At 41.4% G+C, this 18,540-nt stretch overlaps 1 protein-coding gene across 2 annotated transcripts in view; it reads left to right on the top strand.

Annotated features, from left to right (window-relative positions):
* The window catches only part of LOC132394670 (oxidation resistance protein 1-like), a 513,615-nt gene that overhangs the window by 297,388 nt on the left and 197,687 nt on the right, over positions 1-18,540 (top strand). For both annotated transcript variants that reach the window (XM_059971040.1, XM_059971046.1), the window contains exon 4: positions 3,755-3,837. In XM_059971040.1, coding sequence (XP_059827023.1) covers positions 3,755-3,837 — 83 coding nt within the window. The remainder of the gene's footprint in view (positions 1-3,754; positions 3,838-18,540) is intronic.

Genomic DNA, 18,540 nt, shown 5'->3' on the forward strand with positions numbered 1-18,540 from the left:
ACCAATGTGATATGAAAAGTGGAAATGCAGTTATTGGAAATCTGAAATATAAACAGAAAATGCCTGAGGTACTTAACAGATCAGACTGCATGTATGGAGAGAGAAACGGAGTCAATGTTACAGACAAGGGAAAGCATTGAAAGAACAAAAATGCAGGTGTATGATCACTTGAGACTCGGAGAAACCGAATAACAGATGGCGCTGGCGCCAGCAGAGACAAGCTGATGCTACTTGTCTGGATGAGATGCATAAAGAAGATGGTTGAACAAAGAGGTGGGTTTAAAAAATCAGAATCACATTTATTATCACTGACCCACATCATGAAATTTGTCTTGTAGCAGCAGTACAGTGCAATACATACAATTACTGTAATTTATGATAAGAAATATAAATGTAAATCTTTATTATGAAGTATATGAATCTTTTGTGCACTGCTGCTGCAGAACAACAAATTTTATAACATTCTGATTCTGAAAAGAAAAGCAATATTCAGTATGAGATGCAAACACGAGGAAATCTGCAGATGCTGGAAATTCAAACAACACACACAAAATGCTGGTGGAATGCTGCAGGTCAGGCAGCATCTATAGGGAGAAGTACTGTCGACGTTTCAGGCCGAGACCCTTTGTCAGGACTAACTGAAAGGAGAGATAGTAAGAGATTTGAAATTAGTGGGGGGAGGGGGAAAATGCAAAATGATAGGAGAAGACCGGAGGGGGTGGAGTTGGAGCTGAGAGCCGGAAGGATGATTGGCGAAAGTGATAGAGCTGGAGAAGGGAAAGGATCATGGGACGGGAGGCCTAGGAAGAAAGAAAGAGGGAGGGGAGTACCAGAGGGAGATGGAGACCAGGCAGAGTGATGGGCAGAAAAAGAGGAAAAAAAGAGGAGGAGGGGGGAGAAAAACTAAATATATCAGGGATGGGTTAAGAAGGGAAAGGGGACCATTAATGGAAGTTAGAGAAGTCAGTGTTCATGCCATCAGGTTGGAGGTGTTGTTCCTCCAACCCGAGTGTGGCTTCATCTCGACAGTACAGGAGGCCACGGATAGACATATCAGAATGGGAATGGGACGTGGAATTAAAATGTGTGGCTGTCTTTGTATGTAGGTTTTCACTGATTAGATTGTATTTTGTTCTACTATGAATGCTGCAATTAAATGAATCTCAGTGTAGTACATGGTGACATAAATGTACATTGCTGTGCAACGATACCAGTGCCAAGCTGTATCGGCCCTTGGACGATGCTGGTGGCATGGAGAGGGGAGACTTGCAGCATGGTCAACTGCCAGTCTCCCATACAACCCTGCCCAGGCCTGCGCCCTGGAAACTTTCCAAGGCACAAATCCATGGTCTCTCGAGACTAACAGATGCCTATTATATGTACTTTGATAAATTTACTTTGAACTATTAGTGATCTTTTTAGTATGCTTTTCAAAAAATGATTGGATCCCCAAGATGTTTCTGAGTTAGAATTTTTATTTAGGTGAGCTTTAGATGTTTCTCCTAGTTAGCATGACTTGCTTTCTTGTGCTACAGTTAAAGGTAATTGTCGATTATTTGCTTGTGTTTCGTGGGCTTTACGTCTGACTTCAGGTGTTACATCCATGATACCATTGGTTTCATCTTTTATGGCTCTGTTGTGCTGTTACCTGCCTCAGAACTCTGCACTTTGAGTTGATTAGACATGTTTGACCGGTTTTCTCAAGCTCAAGCAGCTGATTCTGTCAGTTTTATTAACTTCTTGCAAATCTACCACTGCTTCTTGAACTTACTCCCTCACCTGCCCGATCTGGTTACCTTTCACACCCTAAAGACATACAGGTTGTTTAGTTAATTGGCTGCAGTAAATTGCCACTCATGTAGGTGGGTGATAGAATGATGGAAAAATAGGGAATATTGGAGGGGAGATTTGAGCTGGCATAGATTTGAAAGGCAGTCTCCCATGTTGGAAGGAAATGGGATTTTGAGTTGTCTAGGCTCAGCAATTACCTCAGCTCGGGCATCCTTCTCCCTAAATCTCCAACAGCCGCCCAACAATTCTCCAGTTCTGCTTGCTTAGTTAAAATGACAAATGCCTGTTTCCAATACATCCATTACACTACTGGTTTAGCCATTGTCTCTGAATCCATTTGGACTCTGTCAGGCTATATGACTCATTTGTTTTCTGGTAGGCTACTTCCTAACCGTTTTTCTGAACCAAGAATTGTAAGAAAGGTGCAGTACATGAAAGGAACACAGGAGGAGAATGGGCCTTTCTTCATCTCTCAGCCCATTCATTCCATCTGACCATCTGTAGTTAAAATCCTTTTTTATTCTATAATCATCAGTACATTGTGGAGATAACAATGATCAACCTAACTTTTGGAATTAACCACCTGATGTCACCAATCATGTCCCAATTTAAATGTCTCTCTGTCCACCTCCTCTTCCCCATTTTAGACTTTCTTGCCAGTAAGATTGTGGCTACACAGATTGATTAGGCTGGCTAAGAAAGTATATGGCATCCTTGCCCTTATTAGTCACAGCACTGAGTTCAAAATTTATGCTGCAGCTTTATCAATTTCTAATTAGGTCGCATTTGAAGTATCGCATACAGTTTTGTTCCAGGGGTGGAAATGTCTAACACCAGAAGACATTCATTTCAGGTGAAAGGGTAATTCCAAAGGAGATTGAGGAGTAAGTTTTTTTACATAGAGCATGGCGGGTACCTAGAATATACTTACTGGGGTGACAATAAAGGCAGAAACATTACCAACGTTTAAGAATTGTTTAGATAAGCACATGAATGTGGGGAAAATGGAAGGGTATAGACATTGTGTAGACAGAAGTGATTAGTTAGCCAGTTGGTTATTAATTTAATTGGTTTGGCACAACATTGTGGGCCGAAGGGTTTTTTCCATTGCTGTACTGTTCTGTGTTTATGAAATTCATTGTATTTTCTATATTTTTCATTGCTGTTATCTGTGGTATGCTGCCAATGCTTCACTAAACTCCTTTAACAAGTTCTTTGGCTCTGTTTGATAGATCTTGACCATCAAGGTCATCACAATGGTGTTGCCAAAAATGGCAGACATTCCAGCATATATTAAAAAAATTTAGACAAAGATTTCTGAACAAGCAGTGACTAAATATTTTATTAGTTTAGGTTTTCATAAAATTCTCTGTGGGAATATTCCCTTTAGCCTGCTTGTCAGTATGTGTCATGACTTTGAAATGTCTGTCCTGCTTAAAACCTAACCTGCAACTCAGTGCAGAACACTCAGTATCAATTTACAAACCAGAAATGAGCCACTACAGCTCTTTGGAGGGACAGAAATCATCCAGAGTGCTGTATGTAGCAGTGTGCAAACTCATTATAGACATACTGAATTTTAGTAGTGCAAGGGTTAAGCACTGGAATGCATCCCTCCTATTGGGAAAAAACAGCTTGCGGATGGAGAACGGATTAAAATAAATTGTGCATTGGTAATGAAGGCAAACTCCTTCAGATGCGTAAAGCCATCTTCAGCATTGATCAAGCTCCTTGAATACTGATTCATAATTCATTTGTGAATCTAAACTGGTCCAGTAAATTAGAGACTGGGAGAAGAAAGTGCTGATTTAATATTATGAAATTAGAGGCATTGCTTTTGAGTGTGAGTTTTTTTTAGGTAAATGAGCTTGTCCCTCAGCCACGCTGGGTTCAAAAGCCCTGTGACTAGCCGGGGGGAACAAAAGCATGGAACTAATACACACCTTGCCTCGCCTATTTTCAGATACCGGACAGAAGAAGCTGCAGGAGAAGAAAGATACACGGTGGATGTCTTCCCAGAAGCCCAAAGGGACTATAGAATACACGGTGAGTCAGGCTAGCTGGTTGTGCAGGAAGCAAATGTCTCTTTAGATTCTTTTTATAATGGAAGACACTCATTTAGTTAAGAGGAAGGAAAATTTCAGTTTCTCCTCTTGTATGCATGCAGAGACAGAGACACAGGTGTGCGCACACTCACTCACTCACTTCTCTGGAATTTGGAATTGATCTTCCTGTGTAACTGACCCTCTATTTACCAGTATTAGAGGCAAAATGGAGCCTGTTTTCTGTCAATGATATGCTCTTGAAATGACCTGTGATAAATTGTAGTCTGGAGGAGAAATCACTTCTTCTGAGATATTCATTTATGTGAATTTCATATGGCAATTGAAAACGTCAGACTGCCTCTTCTACTTGGTTCACTGTTTATTAAACTTGTAATTACATCAGGTTTTTAAAAGTCTTTTTAAATATGTGTGTATGCTGTATCAAATGTGTGCCGCTTAGTTTGTGTCCCCCCTAACACCTCATATTTTGTGGTGTTTGTTCTCAAATATTTCTATTTTAAATCTACCTGTCACAAGAACTATCACAACAGTTTTATTGATAACGATGAAAGTTGGGTAAGGAATTACTCCTATCTGCAAGTAATCTTATCAGTTACTTTGTTACTGAATTTATTCCTCAGCCACTGCCACCAAAATCAAAATATTATGTTGATTATTTATTTCATTTGTGTAGTATTTTACTGTATATGTAAATTGCCAGTGATTGCAGACTCAACAAAGTGACTGGATTTCAAAAGTAGTTCATTGGTTTCACATTGTTTTAGATGTCCTGTGACAGTGGAATGCAATACAAATGAAAGCTCTGTTTATTACTGGTCCTGAATTTCAGGACTAGAAAAGAAGGGGGCAGAAGCCGGAATAAGAAGGTGGGGAGGAGAAAAGCTAAGTTCTGGTAATTTCTCACACCTCCCCCTCCTCTCTTTTTCCATTCCCCATTCTGGTTCCCCTGTCACCCCTTCTCACCTACCCACCTCCCTCTGGTGTTCCTCCTCCTCCCCTTTCTCCTATGATCCTCTCATCTCCTATCAGATTCCTAGCACTTTCCAGCTTCTTACTTCATTCCTCCAGCCTCCTCACCTGGTTTCACTTATCACCTGCCAGCTTGTCCACTTCTCCCTTCCTCCCACCCCTGCCTCCTTATACTGGCTTCTGCCCCCTTCCTTTCTGGTCCTGAAGAAGGGTTGCAGCCTGAAATATTGATTGTTCACTTGCTTCTATGGATGGTGCCTGAGTTACTGAGTTTTTCCAGCATTTTGTGTGATTTGCTATTGTTTCAAAGAAGAGGATATTCAGATTGGAAATAGGAGCAAGAGCCTCCGGGAGCCAGCTATACTATACAATAAGGTCATAGTTGGTCAGAATTTGGCTTCCTCTGTTCTTACTGTTTGGCACATCCCTTGATTTCTCTGCAATTCAAAAAACAAGTTTGATCTTCAGTGCATTCACAGGGTCAATCTCTATCGCTCTGGGAAAGAGAATTCTGGAGAAGACCAGCCTGAGAGAGTTGTCAAAGAGTTCAAATTAAATATATTATCCAATTACCATATACTACCCTGACATTCATTTTCTAGCAGGCATTCACTGCGGATTAAAGAAATACAGTACATTAGAATCAATGCAAAACTACATATAAATAAAAACTAACAAATGTGCAAAAGGAGACAAACTGGACAAATGCAATAATTATTAATTCATTCATTAACACTGACAACATGAGTTGTAGAGTCCTTGAAAGTGAGACCCTGTTCAGTGTTGACCCTTAATTGGGAGTGGAAAGGAAAAGGGACAGAAACCAGAACAAGAATTATGTCAGTGTTGAGCGTGAAGTTACCTATGCTGGTTCAGGAGTCTGATGGTCGTTCCTGTACTTCCTTCCTAATGGCAGCAGCGAGAAGAGAGCATGGCCTGGATGTTGGGGGTCCCTGATGCTTCTCTGTCTTAAATGAGTGACTACTTGTTCTGAAACTATGCTTGCTAGTTCCAGACTAGAGTCATGCATGGAGAGGCGTGTTTTCAGCATCTGCCCTTTCAACGCCCATCCCTTCCCCCAAGCAAAAAAGCCTTTTGTATTTCAACGAGATCTCTCATTCTTCCAGTCTCCACAGAGTATTGATAAAATAAGAAATCCTCTTAATCTCTAAAATATAGAGATCAAATTTTACACACTACAACAGCTTTATTGGGCTTTGGAATAACATATCCCTAATTGGGTTACACAACCCTGTGGAGGTGTTGGCTGAGAATATTCTTGTGCAGGAGAGTAAAGATATGATGTTAAATATGGAGGTGAAGAAAATTATAACCTTTTTTCAGGCTGTTATGTGTCACAGAAGAAGTTCGACCTCCAAGTTTACACATGGGTTTTGTGGGTAGTAGAAATACCGTTCCATTTTGGAACTGTTACCCATAAGGAAAAATCAAAGTCCATATGTTACCTTACAAAGTGAACTTCAGCCACATCTGTTTTAAAAAAAAAACAATATCTGATACCTGATATTCTCAAACTAGTCAGCATATCCACACACTTAAGCACTATTCTTTGCTGGCTGCACCACTGCCATCAGTATTGCTGCCTTTCAACTTCACCAACCTGGGTTTGATTTGCAACTCAAGTCCCATGTTTGGAGTTTGTATGTTCTTCCTGTGACCACGTGGGTTTTCTCTGTTACTCCAGCATCCTCCCACATCTCAAAGACACAATGGTGGGTTAGTATGCACAGGGCAGGTAGTAGCAAAAGAGTCAAAGGGCAATTAGTGAGCAAGTTGCGGGTTTACTGGCAGATTCGAGAGGTGATGGGACTGATGGGTTCACTTGGAGCTGCCTCCGCTGGTGTAATGGACTGCTGATGCACAGGCTGCCTGTCTGCAGACATGCTGAGCCTTCTTTGCACTTGTGTCTCGTTGGAAGATGCGGAAATGGACCACAGACCCTGGAAACACTTACAGGCAGCTACAAGGACTATATGGGGGAAGATAATTTGCGTGATTGCTTTATTCTTGGAGTGCCATAACTACCTGTCATTAGGTCACAGGGTACTCCAGGGGCAAAGTGATAGCTATCTTGGAAGTGGCTTCCTAGACTCTGAGAGGTCCAGGCAGACTGCAGTTATAGCAAGAGCCCTGACACCAACAGAAACTTTATGAAGACCAGGCGAGGCCTCTTTAAATTGCGATGGTGCTGTCTGCAAAGTGCCTACAGTCCTCGCCAAGCAGGGTCTTGGACTGTGTACTAACCTGTATGAACCATTCATTTAGGATGCTTGTCAGGCTGGCCAAAGGAACCTGGTGTCTGGCAGGGCACCTCTCTCACAAACGAGATTTTAAGCATTAGGAGGATTTGCAACACTCATTCTCATCCCACTTGCAGGTTTGTTTAAGGGATTACTGTATTTTATGACTGCTCATAAGTCACTCACAAGCGCATATCAACTGCAGCACCACATAAATTATCAATGATTCGAAGGAAAAAAAATCTTTCTCCCACACACGGGAGTCTGATGTGCTCGAACACAGTTCACAGTCTCTGGCAACACTTGACTGATTGCCTAATGGTCTTTATTGTCATCACGGTGATCCATTTCCATGTCTCTGAATGCTGCTTGAGATTAGATGTCCAGTCGCTTTAGTCTTCATGCATATCAACTGCTGACTCCTGAACGAATCTCCTCAATCTCCTCTGAGGTTGAATACCATCATGGCAGCAGTTCTTTCCATTCGCCCATCTTGCAGGCACTTATCAAATGACACATTGTATAAAATTATAGAAATTCACGGCATAGAACGATCACGATAATTAGGCTTCCCTGCTGCTACATAACTGCAGGTTAGACTTTCCCTCTGCTCATCCAAGTGTTTTTAGATGTAATGATGATTTTTAAGGCAGTGAGTTCCATTCTCCTAGTACTGTAAAATGACTTCCACTCAATTGTCTTTAGCCTTTTGTGCTCCCTGGTTATTTACCACCCTGTTAGAGTTAGTAATTCCTAACTGTCTGGCTAGCCTAGGCCTCTGGTAACACTGGACAACAACGATTTCACTTCCTGAATCCTTTTGGTGTATCTTAATGGGTTTTGGGCCGCTGATCATGAAAATCACCATGAAATTTCCCTATCATGCACCATTTTAAAAAAATGCCTATTTCAATTCAAAATTCAAGTCAGAATTACTAATGCCTAGATTAAGGAAGGTATTTTTGTTGGTACACTAATCAAACAGGTCATCAATGACAGGCAATTTGAAGAATTTGTAGGAGCAGGGAAAATCGCATGGAAGGCTTTCAAGAATGTTGCTGAAAATGTTCTTAGTGACTACAGAGCACCAAGCTAGTTGACAACATGTTTCAAGCACACAAAACCATGAAGTGCAACATGTCACTGAAGATCCATTTTCTACATTCCCAGTCAGACTTCTTGCCTACAAATCTTGCTGTTGTCAGTGATGAGCATGGTGAGAGGTTTCACCAGGACATTGCGGTCATGGAGAAACAGTGTCAGGGCAAGTGGAATCCATCAGTGCTGGCTGATTTTGTTGGACGTTTAAGTGAGAAGCCTCAGGCACTGAGTATAAATGGAAAAAAAATGACAAAACATTTTTTAGCTTAGTTGAACTATTGCAAAGCGTTAGCACTGTTATGCAATTAAACACATTATATTCAATAAAATTTAATTTCTTTTTCTAAATTCCTATGTGATACAAGTAGCCTGAAATGATATTTGTGTTGAGCTTCAAGTGGCCTATCATAACAAGCAAATATTTATGAGGAAGCAACACTTGAAATAATTTGTTGTCAATGTAAGTTTCACACTTTAATTAATTCTCCTCCATCTCTTGTCTGAAAGAAAATAACCCCAGAATAGAGATTCTCTCCTCTTTAACTTCAGTTCTCTAGTTCTGGAACCATCCTGGTAAATCTCTCCTGCAGGCTCTCTAATGCTATTGAATCAATTACCACACAGTTAACAGCACTCTAGCTGTGCTCTAACTACTCTCTTGTATAGCTCCTTGCATGACCTTCCCCAGCCTCACTGTTGTAAATTTGTGTCTCTGTCAATAAAGGCAGGTATCCCATATACATTCTTAACCACTTGAGCTACGTGTCCTGACACTTGTTGACATAAACTTAAAATTTTTTGTCCTCCAAAGCACTTCTGACAACGTATGATCCACTCTTTTGCTTTGAATCCCTTCCCCAAATGGATTGCCTCCCATTTCTTCTACAGTGAACTCTGTATGGCCACCTTTGTGTCTAGTGAGGCCATTGATCTCTTCCTAAGCCCTAGAACCAATTTCCTCACCCTCAATGATGTTGCCAACTTTGATACTGTTAGACCTTTTAACTATGGGCCCTACCTTTAAATTCAGGTCAACTGCAAGGTGTTGCATTTCGGGAAGATAAACCAGGGCAGGACTTGCAACAGTAAATGGTAGAGCCGTGGAGAGTATTGTGGAACAGGAGACCAAGGCATGTGGTTCCCTGAAAAAGGTGTCACGATGTAGACAGAGTAATGAAGAATGTGTTTATCAAGCTTGGCTTCATCATTGAGGGCACCGAGTACAGGAGTTGAGATGTTGTGTTGCTTCTCAACAAGCTGTTAGTGAGACCACACTTTGTAGTTCTGGTTGTCCAGGGAAGGGAAAGATGCCATTAAGTTGGCAAAGATCAAAGTGGGTTCGTGAACATGTTTTACAGGGATTGGAGGCCTTGAATTTAATAGAATAGGCCGGGATCTTTTCCCTGGAGTGCAGGAGGCTGAGGGGTGACCCTGTAAATAAAATCACGAGGGGCAGAGGTAAGGAGAATGGTCACAGTATTTCCCCAGGGTCCAATTTGTGAGAGCATAAGTTTAAAGTTAGGGTGAAAAATCAAGGGGCAATTTTAATAGAGGCTGGTGGGTATATTGAAAAGGTTTCAAGAGATGCAGGAAAATGGGACTAGTTCAGGTAGATGGTTGAGTTGAGCCAATGGGGCATTTTTCAATGCCGTATATCTCTATGGTTCTATGACTGTTTTTATGTACCACAAGCTAAAAGTGGCCTTATTCTGAGCCCTGCAGGGCCAATCTGACTACAGCCAATCAGTAAAGTTATTTGTTGATCCTTTGCTTTCTGCTTGTTAACCAGTGTTTAATCCAGCCTCTACTTCATCTGAGATCCTTGGCATGTTCTTTTTAGTCTGTGTGGGATTTTAGCAAAGGACTCCTAAAATTAACGTTAAGTACATCAAATGTTCTACTTTCATCAACTCTATTTGCTACCTTTTCAATATAAATTCAAGGAAGCCAGATCGGAATCTCACATACCCAACCATTACATATTATCCTTGCTGAATTTGTGTCACCTTAGAAGCAGACTTGGGCTGACTGTTGGAAATTATTTCAAAAATTTGACTACTCTGAATGTTAGTCTGACTGCCTGCTCTGAATTCTTCAATCCCTCCCTCTCCCTTTAAATAACAACATCATATTGGCAACCTTCCAATTCTCCCAACACCATGACTGTGTGCAAAGAGCTTCACCACCAGGCTCAGGAATGGTTATAACCCTTCAACCATTGGGCTTCTGAACCAGCGTAGATACCTTCACTCACCTTAACTCTGATCTGATGCCACAACCTATGGACTCACTTTCAAAGACCCTACAACTCATAAACATGAGAAAGTCTGCAGATGCTGGAAATCCAAAGCAATAGACACAATATGCAGGAGGAAATCAGCAGGTGAAGTACCATCAATGGAAATTAATAAACAGTCAACATTTTGGGCCATGACTTTTCTTCAGGACTGAGAAGGAAGGAGAAGATGCTAGAATAAAAAGGTAGGGGGAGGGAAAGGAGCCTACCTAGAAGTTGATAGGTAAAGCCCAGTGTTTGGGAAAGGTAAAGATCTGGAGAAGAAGGAATCACAATTCCTTCCTCATGTTCTCTGTTATTTATATACTTAATATTTATTATTATTATTTTCTTGTTTGTTTGCACTGATAAGTCTTTTGCACATTGGTTGTTTGTCCATCTCTGTTTGTGTGTAGTTTTTCATCGAATTTATTGTTTTCTTTGTTCTATTGTGAATACCTGTAAGAAATTGAATCTCAGGGTAGCATACGGTGACACATACGTACAGTAATTTGATAATAATAAAGAGCTTCTGCTTTTCCTCCCTTTCTCTTAAAGAGCCTGTGATGTGTTGTTTCTGGGCCTCGTATCTTACCGGTTTTTGAAAGTGAAAGCCCTGTTGTTGTGTGCTCCCACCTATTTTTGCCAATACCTAATATTCTTTGTCCTTAATGTCAATGCCAGTTAACATTCTGTGATGATTTGGGCCTCTAATTGGACTTGCTCTTGGTAAACATCTTTGCCATGATTATGTCTCTGTTTAGCTAAATAGCTTGCATATTATGGACATCCCTGTATTAACACGGAACATAGAACATTACAGCACGGTACAGGCCCTCTAGCCTACCATGTTGTGCCAACCTTTTAACATGCACTAAAATCAATCTTATCCTTTCCTCCTACTAGCTTTCCAGTTTCTGTCTTCCATGTGCTTATCTATAGAATCATGTTTGAGCTGGTTTAGGAATCAGAAAGTTGCTCTTACAGAATTCACAAAACACTGTCCAAAATTTTATGTATGGAACAAAATTTGTTCTCATAGAATTTGCTTGGTGGAGGGAATAAATAATTAAATGCAAGATTAATTCCTTTTAATAGTACTGTCTAGTTTCACAACCTCCTTATAATGCAGATGTCACTTGTATAGTTTTTTTGTCAGCCCCTCCCTTGGCCCCAGGTTCAACCTGCTCTTACTTGACTTTTATGTCTGTACATGAATTCTTTAAGCTAATGTGTATGCACAGACATGTGCATGTAATCTTGTATCCTGTCCCTCCCCCTCACACCCAACCAGCTGGCTGAAGTATTCCCAGACAGTTTCTGAAGAATATGCAGGTTGTTATTAGGTTGTGTCAGGACTTCCTGGTTAAATTTGTCATGATGTGCCACTTGCATTTTGAAAATATTAGACATTGCAATTTGCATTCTAACACTTGGGGCGCGTGTACACAACATTGTGCTGCATCATAGCTGCTGCAGAAGGCAGGACATTGTAGCTGTGCACATTGGTGCTTCAAGGACTTTTATTTTCCCCCGAATCTTCTCTGAACAATGACGTATCCCTAACAGGCATGTCTCTAGTGACGTGCTGCACAGATATTCCATTCCTATAGTATTTTGAAGAACTGGAGCTGTTCCTATTTACAATGACATACATAATTAGTGGCAACTCAGTGGGCTGGGAGCTTGTGAGATGCTCTTTAAAAAAATTTGCAGTGTTCTTGGGAACTTCAATATTGATCTTCTTGCAGTGTTTCCGTTGACACTGTCATGGGATAAGGTTGATTGAAGTAAATGAGCAGGTTAAATGTCAGTCCAACAATAACTGATGCTTGTCACGGACTCAGTTGCTGAGCCGTAAATGTAATCAGAGAGGTACTGGTGTCTGGATCGGCAATATTGCAATGAGGTCTCATACTCCTCTCTTTGATGAAATGGAGGATTGCATCTTTTCTCAAGCTGTTTTTGTACCTCTTGTCTTTCTTGAGAATGCGGGCCAGTGACTTTTTCAAGCTTGTAAAAAAAGGACATTTTCCAGTCGTAGCTTTCAGGTTAGGGGTATCCGCAAGTTTGGGACATAACCATGACATGCTCTTTAAAAAAAAACTACAGTACATGAGATGTTCACTCATCCCACCGAGAGAGCTGCTGAGATACCAGGCAGTTTTATACTTGCCAGCAAAATTTACTTCAGGAAGACATCTTGCCTCTTGGTTTGCCTTCCAGAAAAACACACATCCATAGCTGCAATCCTCAGTACAATTGCCTCAAGACCGGAAGCTATGGTTATGACCAAATAGAATTTTGAAAGTAACACACATAAAATACTGGAGGAACTCAGCAGGCCAGGTAGCATCTATGGAAAAGAGTTAACAGTTGACATTTTGGGTCAAGACTCTTCATCAGGAGTAACGTTGAGGGGATGATTTAAACTTCTTCAGGGTAGGTTGACTTCACAAACACGAGAGAATCTGCAGATGCTGGAAATCCAAAGCAGCACACACAGGATGCTGGAGGAAGTCAGCAGATCAGGCAGCTTCTATGAAAGAAAGTAAACAGTCAACATTTCAGGCCAAGACCCTTCTTCAGGACTTGATCATTGATTTGAACCTGTTGGTCAATGGTAATCATTCCCATTTCCATCGTTCTAATTCAAGTTCTTTGAGCCAAGTCTATGTTGAGGTCTGGAGCTGAGTGCTTCTGACAGAATTCATTTGTTGGTCAGTGGTGCTTTATCACGCTGACTGCAACACCTTTCATGCTTTACTCATGATCTGATTTCTCTGGATACACTTCCACATTGTGAAAGCAGAACCCGTTAGAAATGCTCTGCAGATCAGACTGTGTCCTTGGAGAAGGTAGCATTCATCTTCTGGGTCTATCACCCATCATCGGTAGCTGAATCAAGCTGCATTGAAGATGGTGGGATAAACTGGTCCAAGTGAATGATGCAGTTAGTGGAGGTGTCAGCTGGGACAGGCACTGATGGCTTGTTAATTGCAGATTAGCTGCCTGGAATGGATGTATAGAAGGTGAAGAGAATTATGAAGTATGAAATACTGTAACTACTGGAAATCAAAAATAAAAGCAAAGGTGTTAATATCTAGCAAATCTGGCAGACTCCCCACTTCCTCTTCTTTTCTTGTCTATTCTTCAGTCTGGCTTACCTTATGGCTGCAGCCTTGTAAATTTTTTTTGGTAGTCTTTCCAGTTTAATACACTTCTCCTGGGCAAGGATTAATCGACGCAGCTTGTGGGTTGGGCTCTGTAGTTCATGTTCTGTTGCTTTTTGGTCGCTGCTTTTGTTGTCACTATTTTGGGTGACTTTGAGTCAGGACAGCCTACAGCCTGCAGATAAAGAACACTGAGCTGAACTGAATATGTCTGGAATCCTTCGATAATTGGGTTTTATTTTCACTCCCAATTTTTGTTGCCATGCACTATTTGTTTTTATTGCAGGTGGGGGGAGGTTTGATGCTTTTCTTTGAATGGGTTCCATGGTTTTCTTTGTCTCGTGGCTTTCTATTGGGAAGACTAATCTCAGGGTTGTATACTGCATACATACTATGATAATAAATGTACTTTGAATCTTATAGTAATGCGGCCAAAACAGAACACAGTACCCTCCCCCCAACTACTGTCTCAGCAGCGTCCTGTACAACTGCACTATAAACCCCTGACTTTTAGACTCAATGTCCTTATGAACGTCTGTGTGCCGGAAGCCTCCTTAATGACCATGTTTACCTGTATTGTGTGATTGCACTCCAAGCTTTCTTTGTTCTACAAGACTCCCCAGTGTTCGGCCATTGACTGTGAAAGTCTTACATAGATCTGACTTTATGAAACACAATGCTTTGCACTAATCCAATACTACTGTAATTAACCTTTCCCCCAATTTAGTACTTTCCATGAAGGATCATTCCTCTCCTTTCCATAACTATGTTTTATGGAGTAATGATGACAGTGAGAGAGCATTTTGGGAACTGAAGCACTGGTCAACTGGCCAGGCTCATTTTCCAGTACAAGCTCTTGTGTAGCTTCTTGCTTATTTGGACTGTCTACATACTGTGCAAAGATCCTGAAAGGGCCGAGAAAATTCTGTCCCCTGCAAGTTTCTGATACTTAGGGAGTCGAAGTTAGTAATGGGGAAATTAAAGTCACTACCCCACAGTTTTAAAATGGTTAAATGTCAAGAAAAAGGGAATAGGGAAAAATGTATTTTGGGGTGGTTAAAGGCATAAGACTATAAGACATAGAAGTAGAATTAGGCCACTTGGCCCATCGAGCCTGCTCTGCCGTTCTATCATGGCTGATTTATTATACCTCTCAATCCCATTCTCCTGCCTTCTACCTGTACCCTTTGATGCCCTTACTAATCGAGAACCTATCAACCTCTTTAAACATATCCAGTGACCTGACCTCCACACCAACTGTGGCAGTGAATTCCACAGATTCACCACCCTCTGGCTAAAGAAACTCCTCCTCATCTCTGTTCCAAAAGGACATCTATCTATTCTTAGGCAGTGCCCTCTGGCCTTAGACTTGCCCATATCCTTTCCACATTGACTCTATCTAGGCCTTTCAATATCTGATAGGTTTCATTGAGATCTGACCTAAAGCTAATGTTATCCCATTTTTTACGAAAGGAGGGAAGGAGAAAACAGAGAACTATCGACCTGTCAGCCTGACATCGGTAGTGGGGAAGATGCTAGAGTCCATTATTAAAGATGAAATAGTGGCATATCTGGATAGCAGTGATAGGAGCCAGCATGGACTTACCAAGGGTAAATCATGCTTGACTAATCTATTAGAGTTTTTCGAGGATGTAACCAGGAAGTTAGACGGGGGAGATCCAGTGGATGTAGTGTACCTTGATTTTCAGAAGGCATTTGATAAGGTCCCACATAGGAGATTGGTGGGTAAAATCAAAGCTCTTGGCATTGGGGGGAAGACATTGACATGGATAGAAAACTGGTTGACAGATAGAAAGCAAAGGGTAGCGGTGAATGGGTGTTTCTTGGAATGACAGGTGGTGACTAGTGGGGTGCCACAGGGCTCGGTATTGGGACCACAGCTGTTTACAATTTACGTCAACGATTTAGATGAAGGTATTGAGAATAACATCAGCAAATTTGCTGATGATACTAAGCTGGGTGGCAGTGTGACATGTGATGAGGATGTTAGGGGAATTCAGGGTGACTTGGAAAGGCTGGGTGAGTTGGCAGATACTTGGCAGATGACGTTTAAAGTGAGTAAGTATGAGGTTATCGACTTTGGGAGTAAGAACAGGAAGGCAAATTATTATCTGAAGGGTGTAAAGTTAGGCAAGGGAGAAATACAAAGAGATCTAGGAGTCCTTGTTCATCAGTCACTGAAGCTGAATGAGCAAGTGCAGCAGGCAGTGAAGAAGGCTAATGGAATGTTGGCCTTTATTACAAAGGGAATTGAGTACAAGAGCAAGGAAATTCTCTTGCATTTGTACAGAGCCCTGGTGAGACCACATCTGGAGTATTGTGTACAGTTTTGGTCTCCAGGGTTAAGGAAGGACATCCTGGCTGTAGAGGAAGTGCAGTGTAGATTCACAAGGTTAATTCCTGGGATGTTTTATGCAGAGAGGTTAGAGAGACTGGGCTTGTACACGCTGGAATTAAGGAGATTGAGAGGGGATCTGATTGAAACATATAAGATTATTAAGGGATTGGACAAGATAGAGGCAGGAAATATGTTCCAGATGCTGGGGGAGTCCAGTACCAGAGGGCATGGTTTGAGAATAAGGGGTAGGTCATTTAGGACAGAGTAAAGGAAAAACTTCTTCTCCCAGAGAGTTGTGGGGGTCTGGAATGCACTGCCTCGGAAGGCAGTGGAGGCCAATTCTCTGGATGCTTTCAAGAGGGAGCTAGATAGGTATCTTATGGATAGGGGAATCAAGGGATCTGGGGACAGGGCAGGAACCGGGTATTGATAGTAGATGATCAGCCATGATCTAAAAATGGTGTGCAGGCTCAAAGGGCAGAATGGTCTACTTCTGCACCTATTGTCTGTTGTCTATTGCCTATAGTCTATAAAGCTGAGCGAGTACAGGCCCAGAGCCATCGAACATCCTTCATAAGTTAACCCTTTAATTTTCAGAATTATTTTCATAAACTTCCTCTGGGCTCTCCTGTGCCAGCACATCCTTTCTTAGATAAGGGGCCCCCAAACTCTTCACAAGTGTCGTCTGACCAATACCTTATAAAACCTCTGCAGTAACTGGTGAAGACCACAGGAATTGATTGTTGAGCTTCAGTTTTTCTTGATAAGCATGAACAATCTGAAATAACATGATGTTTCAAGGTTTGCCAGAGATACTAAACTGGGCAAGATTTACTCTGTGAGGTGGGTGCAAAGTGTTTTCAAGACCATTTAAATGGATGGCGTGAGCGTACAAAAAACATGGCAGGTTCAGTGGTAGGAAAACAGAAAGTTAGCAAATTATTTAAAAAAGTATTAAATTGGAATTGTTTATGTAAAAGGAGACTTGGATAACCTTGAACAACAGTCACTGAAAGCCAATATGCAGCTTTAGTAAACTGTTAAGAAGGCACGATACAGGAGACTGCAGATGCTATAATCTGGAGCAACATGCAATCTGCTGAAGGAACTCAGTGGGTCAGGCAACAGCTGCGAAGGAAAGGAATTGTCGACATTTCAGTTTGTAACCGTGCATCAGGACTAAGAACAGAGAAGGAAAATAGCTAGTCTACAACCCAGTAGTATGAACTTTGGATTTTCCAATTTCGGGTAATCCTCACTTCCAGAATTTTTTTCCTTCCAACCCCATCCTCTTGCTCTCAGTTCACCTCCGGTCCTTTCATTTTTGTCCCCCTCCTGGTTGCATCCATCTAGTTCCCACACATTTTACCACCTGGCCCCGAATCCTTCCCCATCTGGTTCTGGTTTGATCTGACCTTCACCTATACTCTAATAGTTCCCATTATCACGTTATTTACTTAACAGGTTCCAGCCTTAGCAGCCTTTGAGTTTTTCCATGCAGTTGAATTCGACTTCATCCTCCCGCCCTCCCAGCTGTTTCAACATGCCTCCTTTTTTATCTGCCTCTATCTATCTTTGTCTAGTGACTCTTCCCTCCCTCCTCCCCCTCCACTATCTGACTCCATCTTCCCGTCATCCATTATGCTTCTTTGGGCTACCAGTTGGCCCCTGATGACCATTTCCTCTCTCTCCATTCTTAGTCCTGATGCAGATAGACCACAACTGGAGTACTATGTGCAGATTTTACCTTCCTACTTAAGAAGTTAAAGAGGGAGTAGAGAAACAATGCCTCAGATTGTTTCCTGAGATTAGGTTGTCTAGGTTTGTATTCATATAACCTGGAGGCAGTCTATTTGAAGTTTAAGAAATGTTGGCAGAGATGAGCAGAGTGGAGGTTGGAAAGATCTTTCCTATGATAAGGGTGTCCAGGTTTGAGAGGTTGCGGACTCTGTTTATACTGGAGGTTTAGTACTGAGATGAGGGAACATTTCTTCACTCAAAGGGGGTGAATCTGAAGACTGAGAATGTGTTGTCTTAGAATTTATTTTTGGAGAAGGAATTAGAGGCATCAAGGGGTTTGGCGTGGGAATGTGAATATGGTATTGAGATGGAGGATCAGTGATATTTGTTTTGATTGATGAAGCAAGTCCAAAGGCCAAGTAGTTTACTCCTTTTTCTATTTTATATAAAAACGTTTTGAACTTCACAACTTGTCCAATTCTTGTTTTCAACCAAATAGTACCTTTCAGTATTCATCTGATGCTCTTCTGCCTTCTTTCTTCTTTGATAATTGCATCCTAACATAAGCAGGTCATGCATGTACATTTATACGTCTGCGTGGCTGCTGGCCGTGTTCTCAATCTGTAGGATGTAACATAGTAGGATCTGTAGGATAGACAACGTTGAGAAGCGTCTGTGCAGAGAGAGGAGGCATTACTGTTTCAGGTCAATGACCCTTCTTGATTTGCACAGTTTATAATGACCAGTCTGATGAAAAGTAATGTCACCTAATTTATAGTCTGGAGGCTACCTCGGTACATATATT

Source organism: Hypanus sabinus, chromosome 1 (genome assembly GCF_030144855.1).
Source record: "Hypanus sabinus isolate sHypSab1 chromosome 1, sHypSab1.hap1, whole genome shotgun sequence".
Lineage (NCBI taxonomy): Eukaryota > Metazoa > Chordata > Chondrichthyes > Myliobatiformes > Dasyatidae > Hypanus > Hypanus sabinus.